The following is a 27,524-nucleotide window of genomic DNA, read 5'->3' on the forward strand; positions in this document are numbered from 1 at the left end:
ATTTGTTACAGATTCTATGTTGTACTTAAAAGCTAGAGTAGTTGCATTATTTTTAATTGTGATTTGTAAAAGTAATGTTGATGGATTTTCTTTACCTTATTCTTTATAGAATATGCTCCCGGAGGGTCACTGTACGATTATCTGTCCAGTGCTAAAGGCGAAGAAATGGACATGGATCAAATTATGACTTGGGCAACAGATATTGCTAAAGGTAATGAAACTTCATAATGATCAAACTTTTTAAAAATACATGCATATATTCATGTGTTCAGAAACATGGAGAGCTAAGCTTCTCTGCAGTATGACGTTGCTTTTCTGTGCAGACCCACCATTTTGGAATACTTCAAATACAGATTATTTATAATTTAATAAAAATTTAAAAATTCATTGTTCATGGGTGACCCACCTTCTCTCATTCTGATTTTTTAAACATGTCTATGTATAGTAGAATGTGCATATTGAAAGTTACCTAATCCTGAGAATTGAAAGAAGACTTGTAGCGCCTTTCATGACCTCAGGATGCCCCAAAGTTCTTCACAATCAATGGAGCATTTTTCAAGAGTAGTCATTGTTTAATACTGTAGAAAACAATGAATCTGGTGGTTCAGTGACTGTGGAGATCAGGAAGGTTACAGATATATTGCTGGTTTGTGACCAAGTAGTTGATCTCAGTGACTGTGGAAATCAGGAAAGTTATAGATGTGTTGCTGGTTTGTGACGAAGTAGCTGATCTCAGTGGCTGTGGAGACCAGGAAGGTTACAGATATAGAATTACCTGGAAAAACTCAGCAGGTCTGGCAGCATCGGCGGAGAAGAAAAGAGTTGACGTTTCGAGTCCTCATGACCCTTCGACAGAACTTGAGTTCGAGTCCAGGAAAGAGCTGAAATATAAGCTGGTTTAAGGTGTGTGTGTGGGGGGCGGAGAGATAGAGAGACAGAGAGGTGGAGGGGGTTGGTGTGGTTGTAGCGACAAACAAGCAGTGATAGAAGCAGATCATCAAAAGATGTCAACAACAATAGTACAATAGAACACATAGGTGTTAAAGATAAAGTTGGTGATATTATCTAAACGAATGTGCTAATTAAGAATGGATGGTAGGGCACTCAAGGTATAGCTCTAGTGGGTTTTTTTTTATTTTATATAATGGAAATAGGTGGGAAAAGGAAAATCTTTATAATTTATTGGGAAAAAAAAAAAAGAGAAGGGGGAAACAGAAAGGGGGTGGGGATGGGGGAGGGGACTCACGACCTAAAGTTGTTGAATTCAATATTCAGTCCGGAAGGCTGTAAAGTCCCTAGTCGGAAGATGAGGTGTTGTTCCTCCAGTTTGCGTTGGGCTTCACTGGAACAATGCAGCAAGCCAAGGACAGACATGTGGGCAAGAGAGCAGGGTGGAGTGTTAAAATGGCAAGCGACAGGGAGGTTTGGGTCATTCTTGCGGACAGACCGCAGGTGTTCTGCAAAGCGGTCGCCCAGTTTACGTTTGGTCTCTCCAATGTAGAGGAGACCACATTGGGAGCAACGAATGCAGTAGACTAAGTTGGGGGAAATGCAAGTGAAATGCTGCTTCACTTGAAAGGAGTGTTTGGGTCCTTGGACGGTGAGGAGAGAGGAAGTGAAGGGGCAGGTGTTGCATCTTTTGCGTGGGCAAGGGGTTGTGCCATAGGAGGGGGTTGAGGAGTAGGGGGTGATGGAGGAGTGGACCAGGGTGTCCCGGAGGGAGCGATCCCTACGGAATGCCGATAAGGGGGGTGAAGGGAAGATGTGTTTGGTAGTGGCATCATGCTGGAGTTGGCGGAAATGGCGGAGGATGATCCTTTGAATGCGGAGGCTGGTGGGGTGATAAGTGAGGACAAGGGGGACCCTATCATGTTTCTGGGAGGGAGGAGAAGGAGTGAGGGCGGATGCGCGGGAGATGGGCCGGACACGGTTGAGGGCCCTGTCAACGACCGTGGGTGGAAAACCTCGGTTAAGGAAGAAGGAGGACATGTCAGAGGAACTGTTTTTGAATGTAGCATCATCGGAACAGATGCGACGGAGGCGAAGGAACTGAGAGAATGGGATGGAGTCCTTACAGGAAGTGGGGTGTGAGGAGCTGTAGTCGAGATAGCTGTGGGTGTCGGTGGGTTTGTAATGGATATTGGTGGACAGTCTATCACCAGAGATTGAGACAGAGAGGTCAAGGAAGGGAAGGGAAGTGTCAGAGATGGACCACGTGAAAATGATGGAGGGGTGGAGATTGGAAGCAAAATTAATAAATTTTTCCAAGTCCTGACGAGAGCATGAAGCAGCACCGAAATAATCATCGATGTACCGGAGAAAGAGTTGTGGAAGGGGGCCGGAGTAGGACTGCAACAAGGAATGTTCCACATACCCCATAAAGAGACAGGCATAGCTGGGGCCCATGCGGGTACCCATAGCCACACCTTTTATTTGGAGGAAGTGAGAGGAGTTGAAGGAGAAATTGTTCAGCGTGAGAACAAGTTCAGCCAGACGGAGGAGAGTAGTGGTGGATGGGGATTGTTCGGGCCTCTGTTCGAGGAAGAAGCTAAGGGCCCTCAGACCATCCTGGTGGGGGATGGAGGTGTAGAGGGATTGGACGTCCATGGTGAAGAGGAAGCGGTAGGGGCCAGGGAACTGGAAATTGTTGATGTGACGTAAGGTGTCAGAGGAATCACGGATGTAGGTGGGAAGGGACTGGACAAGGGGAGAGAGAAGGGAGTCAAGATAACGAGAAATGAGTTCTGTGGGGCAGGAGCAAGCTGAGACGATCGGTCTACCGGGGCAGTTCTGTTTGTGGATTTTGGGTAGGAGATAGAAGCGGGCCGTCCGAGGTTGGGCAACTATCAGGTTGGAAGCTGTGGGAGGGAGATCCCCAGAGGAGATGAGGTCAGTGACAGTCCTGGAAACAATGGCTTGATGTTCAGTGGTGGGGTCATGGTCCAGGGAGAGGTAGGAGGAAGTGTCTGCGAGTTGACGCTCAGCCTCCGCGTGGTAGAGGTCAGTGCGCCAGACAACAACAGCACCACCCTTGTCAGCTGGTTTGATGACAATGTCAGGGTTGGACCTGAGAGAATGGAGTGCAACTCCAGCATGATGCCACTACCAAACACATCTTCCCTTCACCCCCCTTATCGGCATTCCGTAGGGATCGCTCCCTCCGGGACACCCTGGTCCACTCCTCCATCACCCCCTACTCCTCAACCCCCTCCTATGGCACAACCCCTTGCCCACGCAAAAGATGCAACACCTGCCCCTTCACTTCCTCTCTCCTCACCGTCCAAGGACCCAAACACTCCTTTCAAGTGAAGCAGCATTTCACTTGCATTTCCCCCAACTTAGTCTACTGCATTCGTTGCTCCCAATGTGGTCTCCTCTACATTGGAGAGACCAAACGTAAACTGGGCGACCGCTTTGCAGAACACCTGCGGTCTGTCCGCAAGAATGACCCAAACCTCCCTGTCGCTTGCCATTTTAACACTCCACCCTGCTCTCTTGCCCACATGTCTGTCCTTGGCTTGCTGCATTGTTCCAGTGAAGCCCAACGCAAACTGGAGGAACAACACCTCATCTTCCGACTAGGGACTTTACAGCCTTCCGGACTGAATATTGAATTCAACAACTTTAGGTCGTGAGTCCCCTCCCCCCTCCCCACCCCCTTTCTGTTTCCCCCTTCTCTTTTTTTTTTTTCCCAATAAATTATAAAGATTTTCCTTTTCCCACCTATTTCCATTATATAAAATAAAAAAAAAAAACCCACTAGAGCTATACCTTGAGTGCCCTACCATCCATTCTTAATTAGCACATTCGTTTAGATAATATCACCAACTTTATCTTTAACACCTATGTGTTCTATTGTACTATTGTTGTTGACATCTTTTGATGATCTGCTTCTATCACTGCTTGTTTGTCGCTACAACCACACCAACCCCCTCCACCTCTCTGTCTCTCTATCTCTCCGCCCCCCACACACACACCTTAAACCAGCTTATATTTCAGCTCTTTCCTGGACTCGAACTCAAGTTCTGTCGAAGGGTCATGAGGACTCGAAACGTCAACTCTTTTCTTCTCCGCCGATGCTGCCAGACCTGCTGAGTTTTTCCAGGTAATTCTGTTTTTGTTTTGGATTTCCAGCATCCGCAGTTTTTTTGTTTTTATCTAAGGTTACAGATATTACTGGTTTGTGTTGAGCTAGCTGATCTCAGCTAAGGCAACAGTTCAGTCACCACCACCAACTTTGATCCTGGCTAAGGACAGGGAATAAAAATGTATATTTTTTAAAAATCTCCTGATCCAGTGTCCGTGTTAGAAAGTTAACGCACATGTCGGCATTAAGTGAGGGTTGAATCAGACTCAGCAGCATTGCTGCCTCATGGACAAATGGCCTGCCCAGGTTGCTGAGATACAAGAAGGCAGTTGGCAACCATTCCTAAGGTGTTTCATGGTGCTCAGAGAGAGAGAGAGGAAAGCAGAATTGTGGGGGAAGAAATTCTTAACAGTGCTGATGTCATGGGTAGAAAGTGTACAGAATTGCTACAGACTGTATGTCTTCCATATCAGCACAGATTCCTATTTTTAACTGTAAGTCCAAACAAAAGCAGATATAAGCCGGAAGTTGGCAAAAACCTTTTAGTTTGCAATCACACAGCTGTGTTTGATTTCAAGAGTTACCACTGAGATTCTTTGAGAATCCCAGCCATTTTGAGCAATGATTATATTTCACTTACAGTTTAGATGCCAGTGCAATTGCACTGATATGTACACTAGAATTATACATGATGTAACTTCTTATTACGGGGATCATAAATGTAGAATGACTAATTGGGTAAGTTACAGAAGGGTGCTTGATCCCTATAAACTATATCCAGTTCCTTCAACAGGAGGCAAGGAGATTGCATTTTTTAATCCCGCTGTGCCCCACTTTTTAATCTCCCTACAGAGTCTTTTATCTTTTCGTTTGGTTGAATCATTTTGCTTTTGTTATGATGTACACTTCTGTTTATTCATATCTATTTATCTGATTTCAGTCTTTCATATTGTGGGGCCGGGCACAACTTGCCAGGTAGCACTGTCAGTGGTTAAGAACAGTACAAAGTCAGCTGGCGCTGCTTGGAAACAACAACATGGAGGGCATTGTAACTTATTGTTTCCCGGCAGATATCCTCTATGCCAATCCTTTTACTTAACATCATCACCTTAATTTCGAGTTATCTGGGGACTGTAGAACAGCTGTTTGCTTTGAAACTGGGACACTGAGAGAGATGGGAATACTGAAAAGCATTGTATGTACAAACTGTTACCAAAGTACTTTATATTCCAATTATTTCTCCTTATGTTGACATTTCTGTTTCATGATGTGATTTCCTGTATTGTGTTTCTTCTGGTAAAATCTTCACTCTAATCTTCTTAGATATAATGTAGAACAAGAGGATGTATGTATGCAGCAGCCAGGTTTATAAATCATCATAAACTATTATTCCAGCATTTCATAGCAAATCCTATTCGTGGTCTCATGTATTATGGCATTTGCTTGATTTTGCAATCCTCTATTTTGTAAGGATCTTTTTTTCTCTCTCGTTGCAGTGCGCAATGTATTATTTTCTGGCTCTGAGGGTGGTAATTGCTTCCAGGTCATGGCCAATTCTATTACTTTTCATCCATTTATTTGAATTTCTTTTGGTTATTGTGAACACTTCCTTTTGTTCATATTTATGTTCATATTTATTTATTTGATTTTAATGTTTCATTTTACCTTTGCTGAGCTGTGCACAGCTTGTCATGTAACTGTCAGTGGCTAAGAACAGTACAAATTCAGCTTATACTGTAGCAACCAGGTTTCTAAACCATCATATACTGTTGTTCCAGCATTTCATAGCAATCCTATTAGTGGGCTGTATGTATTATGGTATCTCTCTATTTCCAGAAGGAATTGATCAGCTCTGATTTTTATGTTAAGTGATGATGTTGAAAGTTATTTTGTGGGCACATGGAGCTATCTGGACTTGACAATGGAAAAGTTCAGCTCTTCCTTTCAGGGACATAAGAACATAGGAAATGGGAGTGGGAGTAGGGAATCAGGTCCTTTGAGCCTGCTCCACCATTCAACAAGATCATGGCTGATATTCCATCTCAACTCCATTTTATTGCACAATCCCCATATTCCTCAATTCATAAAGTACCCAAAAGTCTTGCAACCTCTTCTGAATATACTCAACAAATGAGTATTCACAGCTTTCATGGTGGAGAGTTCCAAAGATTCACAACCATTTAAAGAAATTTCTCCACATCTCAGTCCTAAATGGCAAGTCCCTTATTCTGATACTGTGAGCTCATGTTCTAGGTTCCACAGCCAGGGGAAACACCCTCACAGCATCCACCTTGTCAAGCCCCTTCAGAATTTTGTATGTTTCAATTAGATCACCTCTCTCTCTTCTAAGCTTCAGGGTATGTAGGCCTAGTTTTTTCTTCTGTCCCCTCATAGGATCAGCACTCATCCCAGGAACCAGTCTAGTGAACCTTTTTTGCACTCCATTGAGGGCAAGAATCAACGGCAGCATGAGGAAAGACTTCTTTATGCAACGAGAGGTTACGATCTGGAATACACTGCCTGAGATTGTGTTGGAGGCACTATCCCCATATCCCTTAATTCTCGTAGTACCTTAAAACCTGTCCATTTCTGTCTTGAATGTACTCGACAATCACACATCCACAGCTCTCTGGGTGGAGAATTTCAGGGATTCACAACCCTTTGAGCATAGAAATTTGTCACCTCAGCCCTAAATGGCCAACTCTTTATTCTGAGGCAGTGATCTAATACATAACGTGGCATCCAAACCAAAAATGTACAATGATTGAATAAGTTGCAGTCCATTTTTGTTAGATTATGTTCTGGGATTTTTACTGGTGCTTTAAAGGTTTAAATTTCACAAGCAAGCAGGTAGGACCTGGAATGCACTGCCTGAGAGTGTGGTGGAGGTAGTACAATTGTAACTTTCAAAAGGGAGTTGGATAAAAACCTGAAGAGAGAAAAATTGCAGGGCACAGGGAAAGGGCAGAAGTGGCAACAGCTGATTTGCTGTTCAGAGAGCATGACAGGTCAAATGGCCTCCTCCTGTGCTGTATCCATTCTTGAAGTATGTCCTTTATTGGATAAGGAGACCAAAACTGCACACACTGCTCCAGGTGCGGCCTCACCAGTACCCTGTACAATTGTAGTAAGACACCTTTTGTACTGCAATCCTTTTGTGATAAATGCTAACATGCCATTTGCCTTCCTAATTGCTTGCTGTACCTGCAAGTTAACTTTCTGTGATTCATGTACAAGGGCACCCAGGTTCCTTTGAATACCAACATTTCCCAGTCTCTCACCATTTAAAATATTCTGCTTTTTCATTTTTCCTACCAGAATAACTTCACACTTCACCACATCGTATTCTGTCTGCCATGTTCTTATCCACCCTCTCAATCTGTCTGTGTATCTCTGCAGTCTCTGCATCATCCTCATGGCTTACTTTCTCACCTAACTTTGTATCGTCAGTAAACTTGGATATGCTACACTCAGTTTTCTTGTCTAAGTCATTAATATAGGTTATAAATAGCTGAGACAGAAGTACTGATCTTCACCTTACTGCGGCTACATACAGCCTGGCAAACCTGCAAATACTTTGTTTATTCCTGATCTCTGTTTTCTGTCTATTAACCAATCCTCAATTCATGCTAATATATTAATATCAATCCCTTGAGTCCTAATGTTGTGTAATAACCTCTTATGTAGCATCTTATTGAATGCTTTTTGAAAGTCTAAATACACTTCATCATTGGTTTCCCCTTATCCATTCTCCTAGTTGCAGCCTCAAAAAGCTTTAGGGATAGGATTTTACTTTTGTCGGGTGGGCGCAGCGGGTAGGCCTGGGAGCAACCGGGAAAAGGTCCGCTGCCCGCGATTGGCCTCTGACCGTGAATTCGCGCTGGCTGGCCAGTTAACAGCCAGCGTGAAGCGCACGTTACAACGCTCACGCTACTGGGGTAGGGGCAGGAGGAGAGCGAGTGCGGATCTGTGTATGCGCGCGGGAGCATGTGCTGAAAGCATCCAGAGGGCACGGAGCCTCAGGGAGCTGAAGAATAAGAGAAACAAAAATAAAAATTTTAAAGATGTCATAAACATGTTCCCACATGTGACTCAGTCACATGAAGAGAGACATGTTTGAATGAAGTTGAAAACATTTTTCCACTTTTTTATTTGCCATTGGAAACCTCAGCCGCCCGTGGATGAGATGTCGTAAAAAATGCAAAGGCCACCTGGCCTATTCGCCCACTCACCAACCGAATGGTTGAGCGGGCAGCGAGAAATGCAAATTAATTACCTGCTTAAGGGCCTTCATAGGCTTCCTAATTATTGGCAGGCACGCTGCTGACTCTCGCACATGCCAGCTGACTGAAAGATAGCGAGAATGCGCAATGACCTCGGGATGCTCGCCCAATGTCATCATGCGTGATTTTGTACCCGATCCTGTCGGGTGCACACCTGCCCAACGAAGGTAAAATCCTGCAATAACAGAATTATCAAACAATTTCCATTTCATAAATCTATGTTGACTCTGATTAATTATATTATAGTTTTCTAAGTGCTCTGTTGCCATGTCCTTAATAATAAAATTTTAACACTTTGCCTTCTACTGACCTTAGGGTCCCCTTTTCCTCTCTTCCTATTTTGGTACCTATAGAAATATTTACAGTTTGTTTTAATGCTTCTTGCTAGTCTAATCCCATTCTTTTCTGTCTTTCCCTATTAATTTCTAGGTCCCCCTTTGCTGCATTCTTAAATCCTCCCAAACCTCAGGCTTTTAGGCAGCATCATAAACCTCTCCCTTTGATCGAAATCTATCTTTAACTCCTCTTTGCCACAGTCGGACCACTTTTTCTGTTGGGTTTTTTGTGTGTTAAAGGAATGAATGTTTGTTGCCAATTATGTTTTAATTCTTTAAATGCTACCAAGTGGTTGTCTACTGTCATATCTTTTCCTATAGTTTTCCAATCAACCTTAGCTTTAGCAGGGACATGACCTGCTCTTCTAAAAGCTTTGAGTAAATACATTGCATGGTACAGTATTGGCCAGGAAAATCTTGCATTTGACCCTAAACTCAGTTAGGTTAACTTATTTCAGTTAATCCGCTCACAATTGGTGATATTCTACTCTGATTGCTATCCAGAAGTTCTGTTGGAAAATGTAAGCAGACAGCACTGAAACCACTTTAGTGAAAGTTGCTAACACCATTTTTGACTGAAATCACAGCACTTTAATCCCTCCAGCTACCGAATTCTTCAGTTATCAGTCTGGTCAACTACTTCACTCACCTCCAGTGCCTTTCTTTCATGGCACTGCCCTCTCGCTGTTGACCTCCTGCTTGTCATGCCAAAAACACATTGCCCTTTACCATTTTCCCAGTGCTGTACCCATCCAGGTCAATCAATTTAATCAGATTGAACCTAACACTGTGCATTCTTTGACTCCAGTTGTCCAATTTGACCCTGAACTGAACTTCAGACTCCACACCCTGCCCATTGCCAAGGCCATTCGTTTTTGATGTATTAACATCACTATCTCAGTCACTTCCTCAGACTGTTGGTAGTGAAACTTATTCACATCTTTGTCTCATCAGTAGATCCCACCTGCGCATGCACCAAGTGGAAAAATGTATTAATATCTTTTTCCCGGTGAAAAAAGTTTTGAATCATTTGTATGAATATAAATATTCATATGAATGTATAGAGTTTTCTAATTTAGTAGAGTTGCCCTCTCAAGTTATCCTAGCAGAATTCAAAAGTTGTACCTAGAAATATACTTGCAATTAGCTGGAGTGAGAAATCACATTGATTTGAACATTTGGAGCTATATTTGTTAAGAGTGACGGTGACAGAAATTTTTAAACCAAGACTCACATCTGATGAGTTATGTTTAGCTGTTCTGTATTTTCATACCTTGATGATTTTTTCACGCTCCCCTCTTGGATGCTTTCCACAGTCAACCTTTGCCTACAGGTTAAACTGTTAAAATTTCAACACCTGTGGTTTCTGCTGCCTCGCCTTCCTCTGTCCTAACAACTTGCCTTTGCATTTTGCTTGTGGCACTTAGTTTAATTCATTTTGTTATGGCATCTTCCGAAAGTCTGTTTAATTTTCTCCTCAGGTATGCATTATTTACATATGGATGCTCCGGTGAAAGTAATTCACAGGGATCTCAAATCTCGAAATGGTAAGCTATTTATGCACTAAATTAAAAATTTTACATCCTTTCTGTATTTTTTTTGTTCAAAAAATGCATTAGTATATAAATAGAGTTCTGCAGGGAGGACTGTGTTTAAACAGCAAAAGCCATGTTAAAAACCATGCTTCCAGAAGTGTCTTTGGGCTGTTTTTCAGCTGAGGTACAGGGGAGGTTATGTCCTGTCACACAACCTTGAAAATTGCAATGCCCATAATTGAAAATTTAAAATTATAAATTTGTAATTAAGCTTTTAAGGCATTTTTAGTGTGTTTTGAATTCAAACTGAACAATATCATCAGTCTTTTCCCTGGTGTATTCTTTAAAGAGAATGACATCCTTCAGGTATAAGAAAAGTTTCACAATTATGTAGAACATAAGGGAGAAGATGAAGAAGCCTATATGTTTCAAAATGACTTCCTATCACAAACACTGTGGAATAGTTTGGTATTTTTATGATAGATCTCAGTTTCAGAAACATATGGTTTCTGTGCTCAATCCACTAAGCTGTACTTCTCATCAGTGGCCTGTGCATTCAAATAGAAAGAAGCATTGATCTATCACTATACTAATTATTACATTTTTAAAAGTTTCCGTTTTTTAATCATGGGCAGTGCTATGAAGGGTTTGTTTAACTGATAGGATCTGAAGGAGTTTATGTATGAACTGAAAGCCACTCGCATTACTGTTTTCCAGACTTGGCTGCACTGTGTAAAGCCACAGAGTGGAAACCTGGTTCTTTTTCGAGTGAGGGAAAAATCAATGAAAGTTGTTCACAGGACAAACTTCTGCACCAATCAGTAGCTTGTTTGGAGCAGGTTGATAAACAGATGAGGAAAAGATGAAGTTAATCATATCAGCTTTAAGTAATTGCATTTTAGAATTACAAAGCTGGGCATATTTCTAATTTATTCCTTTTGATAATGTAGCTTTATCCTACAATAAATTCTGCAATGTCAAGAATAATTCTCTAAAAACTGAATATTTGTTCGATTAAGATGGTTTTGCTGGTAAAGATAAAGGCCAGGATTTTTGCCACGATGGAGAGTCTCTCCATCATGGCGATAATCTCCGAAATCGCTGAAAGTGTTAAGTCCCGCTCCCATCTTCACTGCGGCGGGACTGGAGTCAGGCTGGTGTTCACACATGTGTGATTTGCAAAGGCAGCTGGCCATTTAAATCCAGCTGCCTCCACTGCAGTGGGATTTTGTAAAAATAGGAGTGTGGAATCCAGGGTGTGCAGATTAGAACAGGTAAGAGGGGGTCTGAACTTGGTGGATTCTTGTGGATAGCCCTTTGAACAGGGTCTTGGGACACCTTTGGGAGAGGTAAGGCACTCTTTGGGATTGTTATAAAAATGAACATGATTATGTACTTTTTACGCACAAACTCATTGCAGCTGTCAAGGAAGTGTTAAGTTGTTGCCCAGCTGTCAAACCTGTCAAAGCTATCTAGGCAGTGTCAGAACTATATGAGGTTGCTAGAAACTGTCTAAGGATATTAGGTGAGTTGGCATGGTGGGGGGGTGTAAGGGCAAAGGGTGGTAGGCATGAATGGGTTAGCATGAGTTGGCACTAAGTTGACTTAGGCAGTATGGGGGCAATGGGGGTGGGTAGAGGGGCACTAAATTGGCATAAGGGTGTGAAGGGCCATGGTGGGGTCGGTGGAGGTCATAAGTTGGCATGGATAGGGCATAGGGAGAGTGAGTGTGTGGGAGTGAGGGCTGGAGGATTGATTGTATTTTATTATTTCTTATTTATTTAAACACAGTGGCAGAGCACAAGAGGTAGACCTTGCGCCCAGCAGCCTGCAGATTTGTTCTGGGGTTGCCCGCCCGACTCGTTTATTAGTGCACCCCGCCCACCCACCCCACCCCCGAGCAAAAATCCCACCTGTGGATGGCCAACTTTAAAGGGTCGGTTTTGCTGAGCCGGGAAATCACCCAACTTGGTCAACCCAATGCTGGGCTGAAAATCTGGGCCAAAGTGTTTCATCCCTCAGAAGTCATACCTTGAAGACTGTAAGATTAATCCACTCAAAGATATTTGCTGTGTTTTGATTCTATTCTGGACATAGGAGAGAAACTCCCTAGCTGAAATAATATCTGATCTGTCTCATTTTATTTTACCATTTAATTTAGTGGTGATTGCTGCAGACAGAGCATTAAAGGTGAGTTATCACCATTTTCTATCTGAGCTTGTTTTGTAGTACTATGGTTAAAAGCATGAATTCTTTACAAAGAAGTTGTATGCTTTACCCTAGATTTGTGATTTTGGAGCCTCAAGGTTTCACTCCCATACAACACACATGAGCCTGGTGGGAACCTTCCCATGGATGGCACCAGAAGTCATACAGAGCCTGCCAGTGTCTGAAACCTGTGACACATTCTCCTATGGTGTGGTAAGTATGTCGTGCACAGAAAATTCAGTCAACATTTTAACCATCAAAGCTGTTTCCACTTCAAAGTATTACATTGCTTCATATCTGTGCTATCCTTTGGAATAAGTAAAATTTTGAGAGAGAAAAATTAATCTTTTGTATTTATAATTTTTAACTTATAAAATCCCAGCCATCAATTTAGTTACTAGTAACAAAAAAACTTTTGACGTGCCAATGATATCTCAGTTTCACTGTGCGTTTTTAACGTGTTCAAATACGTTTTGACACTTAGGAGGAAAAACCGCATTTCCCCAATTGGGAAAGAAGGGAATGTGGGTATAAGTTGAAAAGCTGAATCACTAAATGCCTGGAGTTCTCACTTTGCGCACAATTGGCAATCCAGTCACAAATTACACTCAAAATTGAGCAACATTTTAAGAAGTGTTGCTGAATGTGAAATATGTCATGACCAGTGCAATCTGGCAGCATTACAGAATGTAATTTAAAAAAATTAAAATCCTTGATATATTTAAGAGTGGCCACTTGACGCAGTTTTAATAATATGATTGAAAATGGGTTTATAACAAAATCAGCATTTTAATTAATGCCCAGTCCACCACCTATTTTAAATCACTGAGCATGATTTTAAAAAGACATGAAGAACCATTTATGAAGAACCAAGTTATGTTGGTGTCTAGCAGGCAAATATTCAAACCTTTTAAAATATGATTTTTAGTGTACCTCTTCTTTAAAAAAAAGACTAATTTTAAGAGTTTTCTTGAAGACCCAGAAACAAGCGCAATTAGCAGAAACTCGCAACAGTGATTAATTTAGTCTGGGTATGGCCAGTTTTATGTGCGGAGCTGACTCCTAATGAATTTTTTTAAACTAGCACCAAAGGTCACAGAAACTTATTATTCTCTCTCACTACTGACCCTTCTGTAACTGGAAACAGTCTCTCCTTTTTTAACCTGTCAAAACCATTCATGATTTTGATGACCTCTGACATGTCTCCACTTAACTTTCCCTCCTCTAAGGAGAACACTTCCATGTCCTCCAGTCACTCCACGTAACTGAAGTTCCTCATCCCTGGTACCATTCTTGTAGATCTTTGCTGTACTCTTTCCAAGACCTTGAAGTCCTTCCTAAATTGTAATGCTCAGATTTGAGCACACTACTGCAGCTGAGGCCTAACCAGTGATTTGTAATGCCTTAGCATAACTTCCTTGCTTTTGTATTCAATTCTTCTATTGATAAAGCCAATGATCCTATAGCCTTTCATAACAGTCTCCTTGTCATGAGTCGCTAATTGCAGATAAAGGACTGGGTTTTCCCAACACCTTTAAGACCCGATGTCAGTACAAAATGGGGGTAATCAACCTACACTTTTGGCAGCGCACCCAGTGGCACAATCTTCGGTGAGGCAGTTTCCTAATTGGCTTCCTCCACTCAAGAAGGCGGGTGGGTTCTTGATGGTGCCACCCCAATCAGAAGGCCCACAGCTCCGGAGCCTCAGCAGCCCCACTGGGAAATGAGGCCTTTGACCTGCAAAGCACGAGTAAATAAACAGGATCTAGTCCGGTAGGTCTAATGGGGTAAAGGGGAAACCCCTCATGCATTGGGCTCAGCCGTGATTACATCCTTTCAAGCTCTAGCCCGGCTGATGGGGCATAAAGCTCTGGCTCGGCTGACGCCCTCAACCACCACCACCACCTCCTAATCTCCTATCGGGAGGCTTCTGCCCCCATTGAGCTGGCAACCTCTGCACTTGGAGGAGGGCTCACTCTGCTAGCAGGAAAGTGCCAATGGGACCACAAAATCACCCCGAATCAGGGTCTTCATCACCTTAATTGTCTGCCTTTATGGAGCATGCAGCCAATCCTGATTCCCATGGGCTCCAGGAATGTTCCTGGGGGTTGGGGGGGTGCAGGAATGCATTGGGAAGATGTCCCAACTTGGATCCCCCCATTTTCCAGCAAGACCCCCCCCCCCACCTCAACCGGCCAACTCCAGCCTCCAGCTCTGTCACCCAGGAGGCTGAAAAAATGCAGCCCAAAGTGAAGACAAACTTCAGACAGATGGAAGCATCAGATCTGAATCTGAGGAATGCAAATCGGAATAAACGTGAAGCTCCGGATTATGGAGCAGCAAAGGGATTTACGTCTCCTTGTTCTCAAATCACTAAAATCTAGTACACAAGTGTAAAAGGTAATCAAGAAGGTTGATAGAATGTTTGCCTTTATCTTGAGGGTTGGAATTTTAAAGTGAGGAAATTTTATTTGTGCAGAACTTTGGTCAGACCGCATCTTGAGAACTGCATTTAGTTTTAGGCACTGGACCTCAAGCAGGGTGTATTGGTTTTGAAGTAAATAAACGAATTCAAAGAATTGTATCAGCGCTTAAAGGTTTAAATTATGAGAACAGATTGTATAAACTTGGCTTATATCTGTCTGATTTTTTTAAAGTTTGAGGGGTGATCTAATCAAGCTCATTAAAGTGATAAATCAATTCGAGAAGGTAGATACAGAGAAATATTCCTTTGGTGGAAGAATCCAGAACAAGAGAGCATATTTGTAAAATTAGACTTCGTTGACTTAGGAGTGAAATACAATAATACGTTTTCACACTAAGGGTAGTGGGAATTGGGAATTTTCTTCTCCTAAAGTGCTGTGGGTTCCAGGATGGTGGAAGCTTTCAAGACATAGATTGATCGATTTTTGTTCGGTAAGTTTAGCAGAATATGGAACAAAGTGGGTAAATAGAGGTGAGCTACAGATATGCAATGATCTAATCAGATGGCAAAGTAGGTTCTAGGTGTAAATAACCTACACTTGCTCATGTGTTTCAAAGTATTATCAGGCCATTTTAACGTCGTATCTGTGGATGGGAATGGGTGAAGATTCTCCCCTTACACAGAGTCATGAAGCTATGGAATTTAATTCCAGGATCAGTGGTTAAGCTAGAAACTAAGTCAACATTCAGGATTGGTTGGATAGCGCGTGAAGGGAAAAGATAGCCTGGTGGGAAAATGTGAATACGACTGTTAGCTCATATGGAGGGTAAATGTTGATCAGACTCGTTGGGTCAAATGACCTATTACTGTATTGTAACTTCTATGGCTCTGTGATATCATCCTTGGCATTGTTGAAAACACATTTTATTGGTCAAGTTAGTTTGACTCCTATGCAGTCCTTTCATTGTAGGATAGTATTTTTGAAATTTTGACCTTTAAAATTTGTGTAAATTGCTATCTTTGTCTTCAAGTATTCATGGAGGCAGTGAAGAAATTTAGTTTGTTGATGTTTAATTTCTATCTTAACCATTGAGCCTGGAATTGAATTCCATGACCTTATTGAGCTGTAAAGAGAGATTTTTCACCTACCACACCCCCATGTTGACCTGGCTGTGTTGAACATCTTCCTAGTTATAGAATCCCTCAGGAAATGGCCATTTGTCCCATCGAGTCTGTGCCTTTTGAAAAGCATTCCAGTTAGTCTCACTTCCCCTATTCTTTCCCCATAAAAATGCAGTTTTTTTTTTATTCTTGAAGTAATTATTCAATTCTCTTTTGAAAGCCATGACTGAATTAGTTTCCACCACCCTAACAGGCAGTGCGTTCCATTCCGAGTGCAGTAAGCTCAAAACACTGATACAGTCTTCTGGTATATATGGGGAATTTCACTTCTGTGATGTGTTATGGTAGTGGTCCCTTGTAAAGTAAGTGTCTGTATGTCCGGGGAAGTCAGCTGTTTTTCTCTGAATGTACCAATGATGATCATCATGTTTATCCTTTGAAGCAAAAATGACCAATGTTCTTCATCTGGTGTGTTTAGTAGGGTTCCGGCGGGTATGTGGGTGACAGCTAAGGCTGACCTTTCTTGGACACACTATCTCTGTGCCATTCATTAGTAATGACTTCCTTAGTAGATATCTGAAAAAGCTGTAGAAATGTTCTGCTTTTTATAGAATTTGCCAGTGGGATTGGATAAATGTTGAAAGGTACCTTCTGTTTTCCAGGTTCTTTGGGAAATGCTGACTAGAGAGGTCCCATTTAAAGGCCTTGAAGGCTTACAAGTGGCCTGGCTAGTAGTGGAGAAAAATGAGGTACTTGGTATATTTTAATTAATACTGTATGAAAAAGCTCATTTTTATAGGTATGTTTTTATATGTTTGTGTTTGACATTTCTATTGAAACAATATGTAGATTTAAAATTTCGTGATAACGTGTCTCAAACTCCATTACACACACACAGACATCCACATCATGCCATAGTGATTATTTACTGGACTAATAATCAAAAGAACATGGCAGTTTTAGAACTTGAATTCAGTTTTTTTAAAAATATTGAAATACAAAGCTTTTATCAATGAAAGTGACCATGAAACTGTTGGATTGCTGTAAAAATCCAACCGGTTCAGTGATGTTCTGTAGAGAACAAACCCTAGGTCCTTGTCAGGTCTGGCTTGTTTGTCACTTTAATTTCACACCAAAGCAGTTAACTATCATGAGGTGGCCTATCAGCCACTCAGTGGTAACAAACAGCTACAAAGCGTAATGAGAATAAACTGGACTGATTACATGAATGCAACCTAGGCATTGAATTTGAACATGGCAAAGCCACGCTCAGCCCTTATAATTCTACAAAGTCGTCATCATTAACATCTGGAGGCTGGTGCCAATGCTGGGGGAACTGTCCCATCAATTGTTTAAGTAATAGCTTGGCACAGGCATACTCACGGAATCATACCTATTGACAATGTCCCAGACTCTCCACCACCACCCCTTTCCCACTGCAAGACAGTCCCAACAGAGGTGGTGGCACAGCTGTGTACAGTCAGCAAATAGGAGGGGAGGCTCTGGGAGTCCTCAATATTGCCTCATGATCCCCTGAAGCCTCGTAGCTTCAGGTCAAATATGAGTAAGAATACCACTTGCTGATCATCAACTACTGCTCTCCCTCACTGGATGAATTGTACTCCTCCATGTTGAATACCACTTGAAAAAAGCATTGATGGATGTACGGACACAAAATGTACTCAGGGTGAGTGACTTCCATGTCTATCAGCAAGAGTGGCTCAGTAGTACCATCAGATATCAAGTTGGCTGAGTCGTGAAGAACTTAGCTGCTAGAAAGAATTTGCAGCAAAAAGAGAGAGGATCAACGTGGGGGAATAATCAACTTCACCTTGTCCTGAAAAATGGATATGTTGTGCATGTGACAATATTGGTAAGAGCCACTACTGAATAGTCCTTGTGGAGATGAAGTCCTGTCTTCAGACTGAGGACACCCTCCCATTGTGACATGCATCACTGCCATCTTGCTAAGTGAAAGAGATTAAGGACATCCAGCAACTTAAAGCTAGGCATCCACAGAACGCTGGACTATTAGTAACAGTTGAATTGTATTCCATCACAATTTGTAATCTTGAGCCTAGCATATCCATCAAATTGTCATGTCAGATGAACTGACCCTTGATTAACATGCAATGCAGCTGGACCTAAAAATGAGATGGCAGCCTGTCGATGCTGCAACAAACGCATGCTAAACAATAGAAACAGCATGTTATTAAAGAGAGATAATTAATCCCACAACCAATGAATCAGGTCAAAGCTCTACAGTCCTGCCATATCAGTTGTGAATGGTGGCGGATATTACGCAACTAATGGGATCAGGAGCCTCCATGAACATACCCATCCACAACAATGGAAGAGCCCAGCACATGAGTTCAGGGTGTTTTAAACCATCTGCAGTCATAAAAGCCAAATGGATGATCCTTCTGGATCCCCTCCTGAAGTCCCCACCATCAGAAATATTATTCCAGTCATTCAATTCCCTTCACATCAAGAAACACAGCAAGGTCCACTGGCTCAGCAAAGGAGCTGCGCTCCTAGCCAAGTGTTCAGTAGACTATAAGCCAATAAGCAGGACAGATGCATTCTGGCCAACTACCATCCCATTAGCCTACTCTCAGTCGATCATCAGCAAAGGAATGGAAGGAGTCATCAACAGTGCTATCAGCCATTAACAGTGGCACTTACTCAGCAAGAACCTGGTCGCCAAAGCGCGTTTTGAATTCTGCCAGGACTAGTATCCCATTATAGCTTTGGTTCAGCGCAAAAACTGAATTGTGGAGATGAGGTGAAAGTGATTTCCCTTGACATCAAGTCATCTTTTGACCATGTATGGCACCAGAGACAGCTAGTAAAACTGAAGCCACTGAGATCAGAGGCAAAGTCTCCAGTGGCTGGAGTCATACTTGGTTCAAAGAAAGATGGTAATGGTTATTATAGGCCAATCACCTCAGCCTGGGACATCATTGCCGGAGTTCCTGATGATAGCTACATTCAACTATTTTTAGTTGCTTCATCAATGCCTTCTGTCCATCGTAATGTCAGAGATAAGGCTCTCGGTTGATGATTACACAGTGTTCAGCTCCATTCACAACTCTTAAGATAACTAAATAGTACATGCCGATTTAGAGCAACATCCAGGCTTGGGCTGACAAGTGGCATGTAACAATTCTGCTGAACAAGTGCCATCTCCAACAAAAGAGAGTCTAACCACCTCTACTTGATATTTATAGCTGACACCTGCTGAAGATTTCCAGCATTTTCTGTTTTTCATTAAAAATGCAATAAGGCTTTTATTTTGTATAGAGCATTGCATTTGTAAGTGCCTGAATCTGCTTTTTAGTTAGTATTACAACATTAAAGGAAAATCACAATGGTAGATGTGTGCATGTTTTAAAAAATGAAGAGATCTTTTGGGATTCAAAGGATTAATTGAGTACTAATGATGAGCAGAAAGATTGCTTCTGAATTGGATGTACTATTTCAGAGGGGTTCTCTGATAAATTTCACATGTTCCCTGCTGATGTTCATAAACCCCAAAGGTGGCACCACACTTATTATAATAAAGGAGCTGTTTTTGTTTGTGTACAGTATCTCTCTGTGGAGAGAGGTTATCCTAGCAACATCAGGTTTTAGCCCCCATTTGACATGAATTTTGAAAATCTCGCTTAAAAAAGAAACTGTAAAATGTGCCCAGATAATTTTTCAGGCCTCTACTCTCTGTATGCAACTTTCCCATGTGGTTTTCTCATTTTTCTTTTAAATGTTTACTGCTTTGGTGCCAATTTTTCCTAGTAGTATTACTGTTGTGAAACTTTCCCTGAAGGCAGTACTGATTTGTCTATTCAAGTTTCGTTGACATTAGGAAGTTGAGGTAATACTTCAGGAACCTCCAACTATATATTGTAATTGTCCCCACTATTTGAAACTACATTGGAAATGTGGAACTGGGATGTATTTGGACTGTTTGATGTTGGTCTTGTGTGTTTTGCTAACTTCTAAGTTTCTTTAATTGAATTAAATCTCCCTATACACATGAATAACATGTTTTCAGTTTTATGTACTTGCTGTATATCTATCAGAGGTAGGATTGCACAAATACAATTTAAGAGTAACTAACTGCAGTGTTTATTTCATAAAGTGGAACTCTTTAGCAATGAAGATTTTTTTTTAAGTTTCAACAGGGAGGAATCATTTGGTCATCATGTAAGATAAAGTTAATTAAATCTTCAGCCTACTAGGCCATCTGCAAATATTGATGCAATCTTAGGGATTCAAGTAGATATTGATGTAATTCCAAGATTCAGTCTGTCAGCCACCCAAAGGAAAAATAGTACAATCATTTCAATGTTAGTGTATAGCAATTGAAATGCTGTGCTTATAAGTCAACAGAACCTTGCAAAATCTCCTTATGGCCTTTCTGTATCCAAGGAGCCTAGTTTGAAGACTTATAATTCAGGGTATGACCTGAAACTCACTGAAATTGTGGAAGGAATTTATTCAGGTTTGTAAAAAATGATACAACAAAAAATTGAAGTCACAAGTGCAGACCCTGATTAAGCTGTTGTATAAAGAACCCCTGCCCAGGTAGATGGCTGTCAGTTTCAAGCATGGCTGCCCAATTCCACATGCTGGTAGATTCCCCTCTCTACTTGGCAACATTGCTAGGCCCTAATGAGTACCCAAGAGAGGCTAGGCTCCAGTGTCCCTCCCATACATCTTACCAGGCTGTTGCATCCTCTCAAAGTAGTACTAAACTTCATTGCTCTGTTAGGTCCCATCTTTCCTCAGCCTTCCTCAATGTTTGCAGAAGTCAACACGCCTTCCCCAAGTGATGTCGGATCCCAGTTTTTCACTCCCTCCCACTATTAGTGGTATATCCCATCTTGTTCCCCACACATCAAGTGCTGCCAAGGCCCAAGCCACTTATTTTTAAAAAAATTTTAAATCCTTGCCTAAGCCTTAATCTAAACACGTGTCAAACCTCTACTGCCTTTTCTCACTCCATCCCATGGGCCACTGTGAACAGCCTAGTAACCTGGAGCCCACATAACTCAGGCAGTAGAGTATCGAAGAAGAGTCATATTGGACTCAAAATGTTAACTGTGTTTCTCCACAGATGCTGGCAGACCTGTTGAGTTTTTTTTTCCAGTACTGTGTGGTTTTATTATAGTAAAGTATCTTTTAATCTTAAGGTCAAGTCCCTGTACACTGTTGTTTTTACTGGTTACGGTGGTTATGTTACTGGGTTAATAAGTTGGAGGCCCTGTCTAATAATGCTGACATAACTTTAAATCCCACCACAGAAGCTGGGGAATTTAAATTCAATTAAAGAAAATATGGAATAGAAAGCCATGATCAATAATAGTGACCATGAAACTACCGGATTATCATAAATCCCATCTGGTTCACTAATGTCCTTTTTAAAGAAGGAAATCTGCCATCCTCGTCCAGTCTTTCATCTCTCAACTCAGCAATGTGTTTGACTCTTGACTGCCCTCTGAAATGGCCTAGCAAGCCACTCAGTTATATTCAAGAAGGTAACTCACCACCATCTTCTCAAGGGCAATGAGGATTGAACAATAAATACCAACAGCCATATCCCGTGAATTAATTTTTAAAAAATTCTCTTTTCTGCACATATTGCATTAGCTTCTACACAGCCTGCACCCCTCCAAAAGTGCAAAGTAGTGATTTAGTATATCAATAATAGGAGGCATGTAGAGTTATTCAAAGATATTGGGAGACGTACAGGAAATGTCCATAAGGCTTGGGCAATGCTAAGAGCCATGCTCAGTTTATTCTTGTCAAACCAAAATTACTAAATGTTTCAATTTCTGATTTGATGAATACCTGACAAAAATTACCAATGAATATCCAGCAACCCTCGCAAAATCAACTATTCGCTCACTCAAAAGAAATTTCAAATTATATTTGGCAGCCAAAACACCCAACCCACCAAATACAAGTAAAATATTTTATTATTTAAATTATCCTGTTTAAAATAAAATAAACAAAATAATCACACCTTCCACAACTGAAACTAAGAGAGATCTCACTATGTTGGGAAGAGGATTCTCTGCAGTGTGGAAGAAAGCACTTTTGCCAACACTTAATCCAGCAGCTGTTCAGTATCTTTGAGAAATTGGAGAAACGCTGATTGCTTCCTACTCATCCAAGAGGAGAGTGGTTAGACTAATCAACAAACGCCTTCGCTCTGGAGGCAAATACCCTCAAATTTCCAATGTTAATACAATGTTGAATAGCAGGATTATCCATATTGATGCCCTCAGCCCCCTGTTCACCACATCACTATTCCTCAGGTTATGGCCACGATTTTACGGCCCCTTTATGGGATATTACCGCCCCGCTGAACTGAATGGGGATTTAAATGGCTCTCCGCATCCGCTGGGGGGAGACACATCGTGGCAGGGCTGTAAAATCCAGGCCTATGTTTGAAAGGCACAGTGATTGTGAGTGTGATATTAACTGTGTCCTCTACCCACAATGGGAAAGAATTTCAGCAAGCATAGGGAAGTCAGAGCAATCTAAAAGCACTGTAATGATTGAGCTTGAAGATGTTAATAGACCCTACAGCGTACAGAGAAGAAATCAGCCACAAAAGACATTCTCCAGGATATACTATTGGGTTCCTGAAGTAATACCACATGATCCCAAGTCATAGACAGATATAGGGTCAATGGTCACTTCAGACTATAGTGCCAAATAATGCAATTATGTAAATGTACACATTACTTTTGCTTTATTGCGTCTAAGCACAAATCAAGGATGATCTTATTTCAAAATTTCTGGATTTTACAAAATGCTCTGCTGAGCTATTTGCCAATGGTTAGCTTGTAGGGCTAGATTGGTATTTAAAATGGGTGAACTTCATGCAAAAATTGGATGAGCAGATTTGTTTGTTTACCTTAGATGATATAAATAAAGTGCTTTATGCTGTAAGTTTTAAAAGAGTGGAGGCACAAGCAGCTGCTGGATTACAGTTCCCAGAATAGACTTTATAGCTGCCACTCTCTGGCAGAGCTGATGTTTAGGAGGCTGTGGCACATGCAGTAGCCAGTCTGGCCCTAGATGATGAAATAGTTTTGGAGTTCTAATGACACAGTCAATTCAACTTTCAGTTATTCACCTTATTTTAGAGGGGGAATTAAGCATGTACTTTGAATGACATCTGAATTCTTATCCATGTGACCAGCCTCCATCCCCAGTTCTTCCAGACTCAGTGGAAAATAGGAACTCTTAAGTCCAATGCGTGACCGAGAAAATAAGAGCAAAGGAACTGCTGCCTTCAGTCATGATGCCTAGAGCTCCTTACAGGCAGGTAGCTGCAATTGCAGCAGGTACTGTGACCACAGTGGGCTCTTGTATGAACCAGGGTAGATGTAGGAAATGAAAAATAAATTGCAACAGCTGAGCTATTATAAAAAAAATACAGCCTATTAAATTAAAGAATTACAGAGCATTGATAAATTGTAATGATACAGAAAAATAAATTGTCACCAATAGAATGTATTGCATTTTATAAATCCCATTAAATAACTACAAAATAAAGTACTAACCATGCATTTGGATTTTATTTCAATTATATGCCATATACTCCTCCCATTCTACTTTTGCCCAGTGCCATTCCCTTCTAAACCCATGACTACTACTATCTAGAAGGACAAGGGCAGCAGATAGGTGGGAACACCACTACCTGGAAGTTTCCCTCCAAGCCACTTACCATCCTGACTTGGAAATCATCCTTCATTGTCGCTGGGTTAAAGCCCTGGAACTCCCTCTAACAGCACTGGATGTACCTACACCACATGGACTCCAGCAATTCAAGAAGGCAGCTCACTACCACCTTATCAAGGGTAACGAGGGATGGGCAATAAATGCTGGCCCAGCTAGCAAAGTCCACATTCCATGAATTTTTTTAAAATCTGTTTCCTTGCATAGTGAGGGTCCAGCTGTTTGTTCTGTTCCAAGCTCCAGTGCTTTTCTCCCCTTCCAGTTTGGGATACGTAAGTCTCCCAATGCGATGATGTAGCAGCTCCTCTGCAGTTTCTCCATATTTGGCCCTTAGAGTTTCCTGCATCTCAGCTTCTGCTAAACAGAAACAGAGTATCTGTGATTTCATTTCAAAGTGTTTTACTGATTATAAAGCAATCTGAAATGCCCTGAGGTTGTGATAAATGCTATGTAAATGCAAGTCTTATTTAATAATATTTTGTTGTTATATTTAAATGAATAAAGTGAACACAATAAATAGATCTTATTTCTACATTGGTATCTCTATTTGAATGTTTGCTGTGGCAACTCTGCTACCTATACATTTTTGCTGTTCGGTTGCACTGCCAGCAGTGGACCTGGCTTCACTGCATTTTGTTCCTGGGTCAATGTTACTTATAGGTTCTCCAGTGCTCAGAACCTGCAATACTGCTTTATTGTCCATCCTTAAACTCCATAAACCGTCTTGCAGGAGATCCATTAGCAAAATGTAAATGTACAGTAATGCTACTTACATGAAGATACCAAAGAAGAACTAATCATCTGTATAAAAGTAGAAATACACATTTGGATTAAGGCCCTTTGTTCAAACTCAATTTTGAGGAAGGATCCCTGTTGAAATATTGACTGATATTTTTCAACTGATGACTGACCTGTATATATCCAGCATTTTTTAATTTCAAGTGTTCATTATTTGTGATTAATTATTTTTCTTCTTCTGACTAATGCCTTGCCCAGTGTCTCACAGATTCATACCTAACTCTTGAAATTTTGCAGTGAAGTAAAATTGAGTGGATTATTTTATAATTTAGGTACTACTTCCAAAATACTAAATAGTGCAATAAAAAATGTTTGTTCTTTATCAACTGTTGGAATAGTTTTTGGTGTGCATGGAGTGATCGCAAGTCGAACATGTTCCATTTGATAAAACATTGCAACCAGACATCATGTACTTAAACAGTGATTGTATTATTTGTTACAATTCTTAATTTCAATCTCTCATCCTCCCTCTCTCCCCTTACCCTCTCCCTTACTGCCTCTTCCTCCCCCTCTCAAAGCTTGGCCGAGTCCAGGCAGCCTTTAATATAAATTCACAAGTGGCTAACTCTGCAACAACTTTGAAGTGAGCTTGTGCCCAGGGCATCAGTTAAGTTGCACCTTTGTTGTTTTTTCATTAACTGAAGACCATAGGTAATTCATTTCATGATGAAAAGTGTATACTGTTCACTTAGGTATGTTACATATAATAAGCCAGTCTCTTGATTTGTAGTTGTGGCTTGCCTCAATATAATTCTTTCAGCCTATTTTCTCCCAGAGATGGGAGAGTGCACATGTGACATCTCAGTGGCTGTTATGTGGAATAGACTTTTCCATTGTGATCCCCAGATCACACTATCATTCATCTGGTAGTTAAAATGCATTTTTGATTGTAGGGAACAATAGGTTCATTTATAGGAGTAATTAGTGACACAGAATCCAGGAAAATATCGACTGTAAAGCCTGAACGTTGAGACAATGATATTGTGGAGAGTCAATACTCGTTGTATAAGTGTCTTGGCGTCATAAATTTATGTTCCTAGCTACACACGGTTGCATTCCCAAGCTTCTGGCGCATTTATTTTTAGAAGGTCTAGCTCGACAGCTCACCCAGTAACTTATTGCATAAATGTATCATGGGGTGCGTTAATAAGCCACATAGGGTGGTAACACCATAACTATGATCCAAGTCCGTACTGAGCTAACTGACATGTGGAGGTGATGAAATTGGTTTTAGTGACTTATGGTGGAGATGATGAAGTGTTTCTTGGTAGTATGGGGAAATTTTGCCAGCACTCTATATTTTAATTGGTATCTGCGATTCTCACTGTAAGTTGCACATGATGTTAAGTGAGAGCATGGACTTAATGGTAATGCTTTGCAAAGTTAAACAGTTCACCAACCCACTCAGTGAAAGCTCACCGCTGAAGATAAACCTCATTACAATCTCAGCCCAAACATGGACAAAAGAGTTAAACTCCAGAGGTGAGTTGAAAGTGACTGCCCTTGACGTCAAGGTAGCATTTGACTCATTGTGGCATCAAGGACCCTTAGTAAAATGGGAATCAGCGAGTAAACTCTCCACTGATTAGAATCATACCTAGCCCAAAGGAAGAGAGTTATGGTTGTTGGAGGTCAATCATCTTAGCTCCCAGGATATCACTGCAGGAGTTCCTCAGGATTATTAGTGTCCTAGGCTCAACCATCTTCAGCTGCTTCATCAATGATCTTCCTTCTTCTTAAGGTCAGAAGTGGGGATGTCCGCTGATGATTGCACCATGTTCAGAACCATTTGCGACTCCTCAGATGCTGAAGCAGTCCATGTCCAAATGCAGCAAAGCCCAAGCCTGAATGTTGCCCAGGTTGATAAGTGGCAAGTTACATTTGCTCCACAGATGTGCCAGGTAATGATTATCTCCAACAGGAGAGAATCTAACCATCTTCCCATGCCATTCAGTGGCATTATCATCGCTGAATCCCCCACCATCTACATCCTGGGGAGGTTTAACATTGACCATAAACTTAACCAGACCAGCCTCATAAATACTGGGACCAAAAGAGCAGGTCAGAAGCTTTGAATTCTGTGGTGAGTAACTCATCTCCTGACTCCCCAAAGCCTGTGCATCATATCTACAAGGCACAAGTCAGGAGTGTGATGGAATACTCTCCACTTGCCTGGATGAATGCAGCTCCCACATCACTGGAGAAGTTCGACACCATCCAGGACAAAGCAGCCCACTTGATTAGCACCAATCCATCACCTTAAGCTTTTACTCCCTCCACTGCCAAAGCACAGCAGCAACGATGTGTACCATCTACAAGATGCACTGCAGCAACTCACCAGGGGTCCTTTGACAGCACCTTCCAAACCCACGACCTGTACCAGCTAAAAGATGCATGGGAACGCCACCACCTGGAAGTTCCCTGCGAAGCCGCACACCATCCTGACTTGGAACTGTATCGCTATTCTTTCACTGTCACAGGGTCAAAAATCTGAAACTTCCTTCCTAATTGCACTGTGGGTGTATGCTACACTACATGGACTGCAGTGGTTCAAGAATCACCTGCACTTTCTCACAGGCAATAAAGGTTGGGAAACAAATGCTGACCTTGCCAGTGATGCTCACATCCTTTGAACAAATTTTTTAAAAAACTTGAATGAAATAACCAGAATACCCTTGAAACTATGCTCCAGTAGGATGTTGCTGTCTCTTGGTGGGAAGGAAATTGAAGAAGCCCCAGCTTAGTTGGTTCAATTATTTGTGTCTTTTTTTGTTTACTTTTGTGTAAACTTGTGCTATTTTTATTATAGAGATTGACCATTCCGAAGGGCTGCCCTGCCAGTTTTGCAGAACTACTGCACCAGTGCTGGGAAATGGATCCCAAAGTAAGTACTGAGAAACTTTTTTTTTACATTGAGGGAATGCTATTGATGACAGAGTTGGTGCAGGGAGGGAACTGTTAGGGAGGTCCCGCTGCTAC

The 27,524-nt window shown here is 41.5% G+C and overlaps 1 protein-coding gene across 3 annotated transcripts in view; it reads left to right on the forward strand.

The window, feature by feature from the left end:
* LOC121284838 (mitogen-activated protein kinase kinase kinase 20-like) overlaps nucleotides 1-27,524 on the forward strand; it is a 130,288-nt gene that overhangs the window by 23,805 nt on the left and 78,959 nt on the right. For all 3 annotated transcript variants that reach the window (XM_041200622.1, XM_041200626.1, XM_041200625.1), the window contains exons 4-9: nucleotides 110-211; nucleotides 10,187-10,252; nucleotides 12,402-12,430; nucleotides 12,524-12,661; nucleotides 16,658-16,744; nucleotides 27,355-27,429. In XM_041200622.1, coding sequence (XP_041056556.1) covers nucleotides 110-211; nucleotides 10,187-10,252; nucleotides 12,402-12,430; nucleotides 12,524-12,661; nucleotides 16,658-16,744; nucleotides 27,355-27,429 — 497 coding nt within the window. The remainder of the gene's footprint in view (nucleotides 1-109; nucleotides 212-10,186; nucleotides 10,253-12,401; nucleotides 12,431-12,523; nucleotides 12,662-16,657; nucleotides 16,745-27,354; nucleotides 27,430-27,524) is intronic.

The sequence above is a fragment of the Carcharodon carcharias genome, chromosome 12, assembly GCF_017639515.1.
Source record: "Carcharodon carcharias isolate sCarCar2 chromosome 12, sCarCar2.pri, whole genome shotgun sequence".
Classification (NCBI taxonomy): domain Eukaryota; kingdom Metazoa; phylum Chordata; class Chondrichthyes; order Lamniformes; family Lamnidae; genus Carcharodon; species Carcharodon carcharias.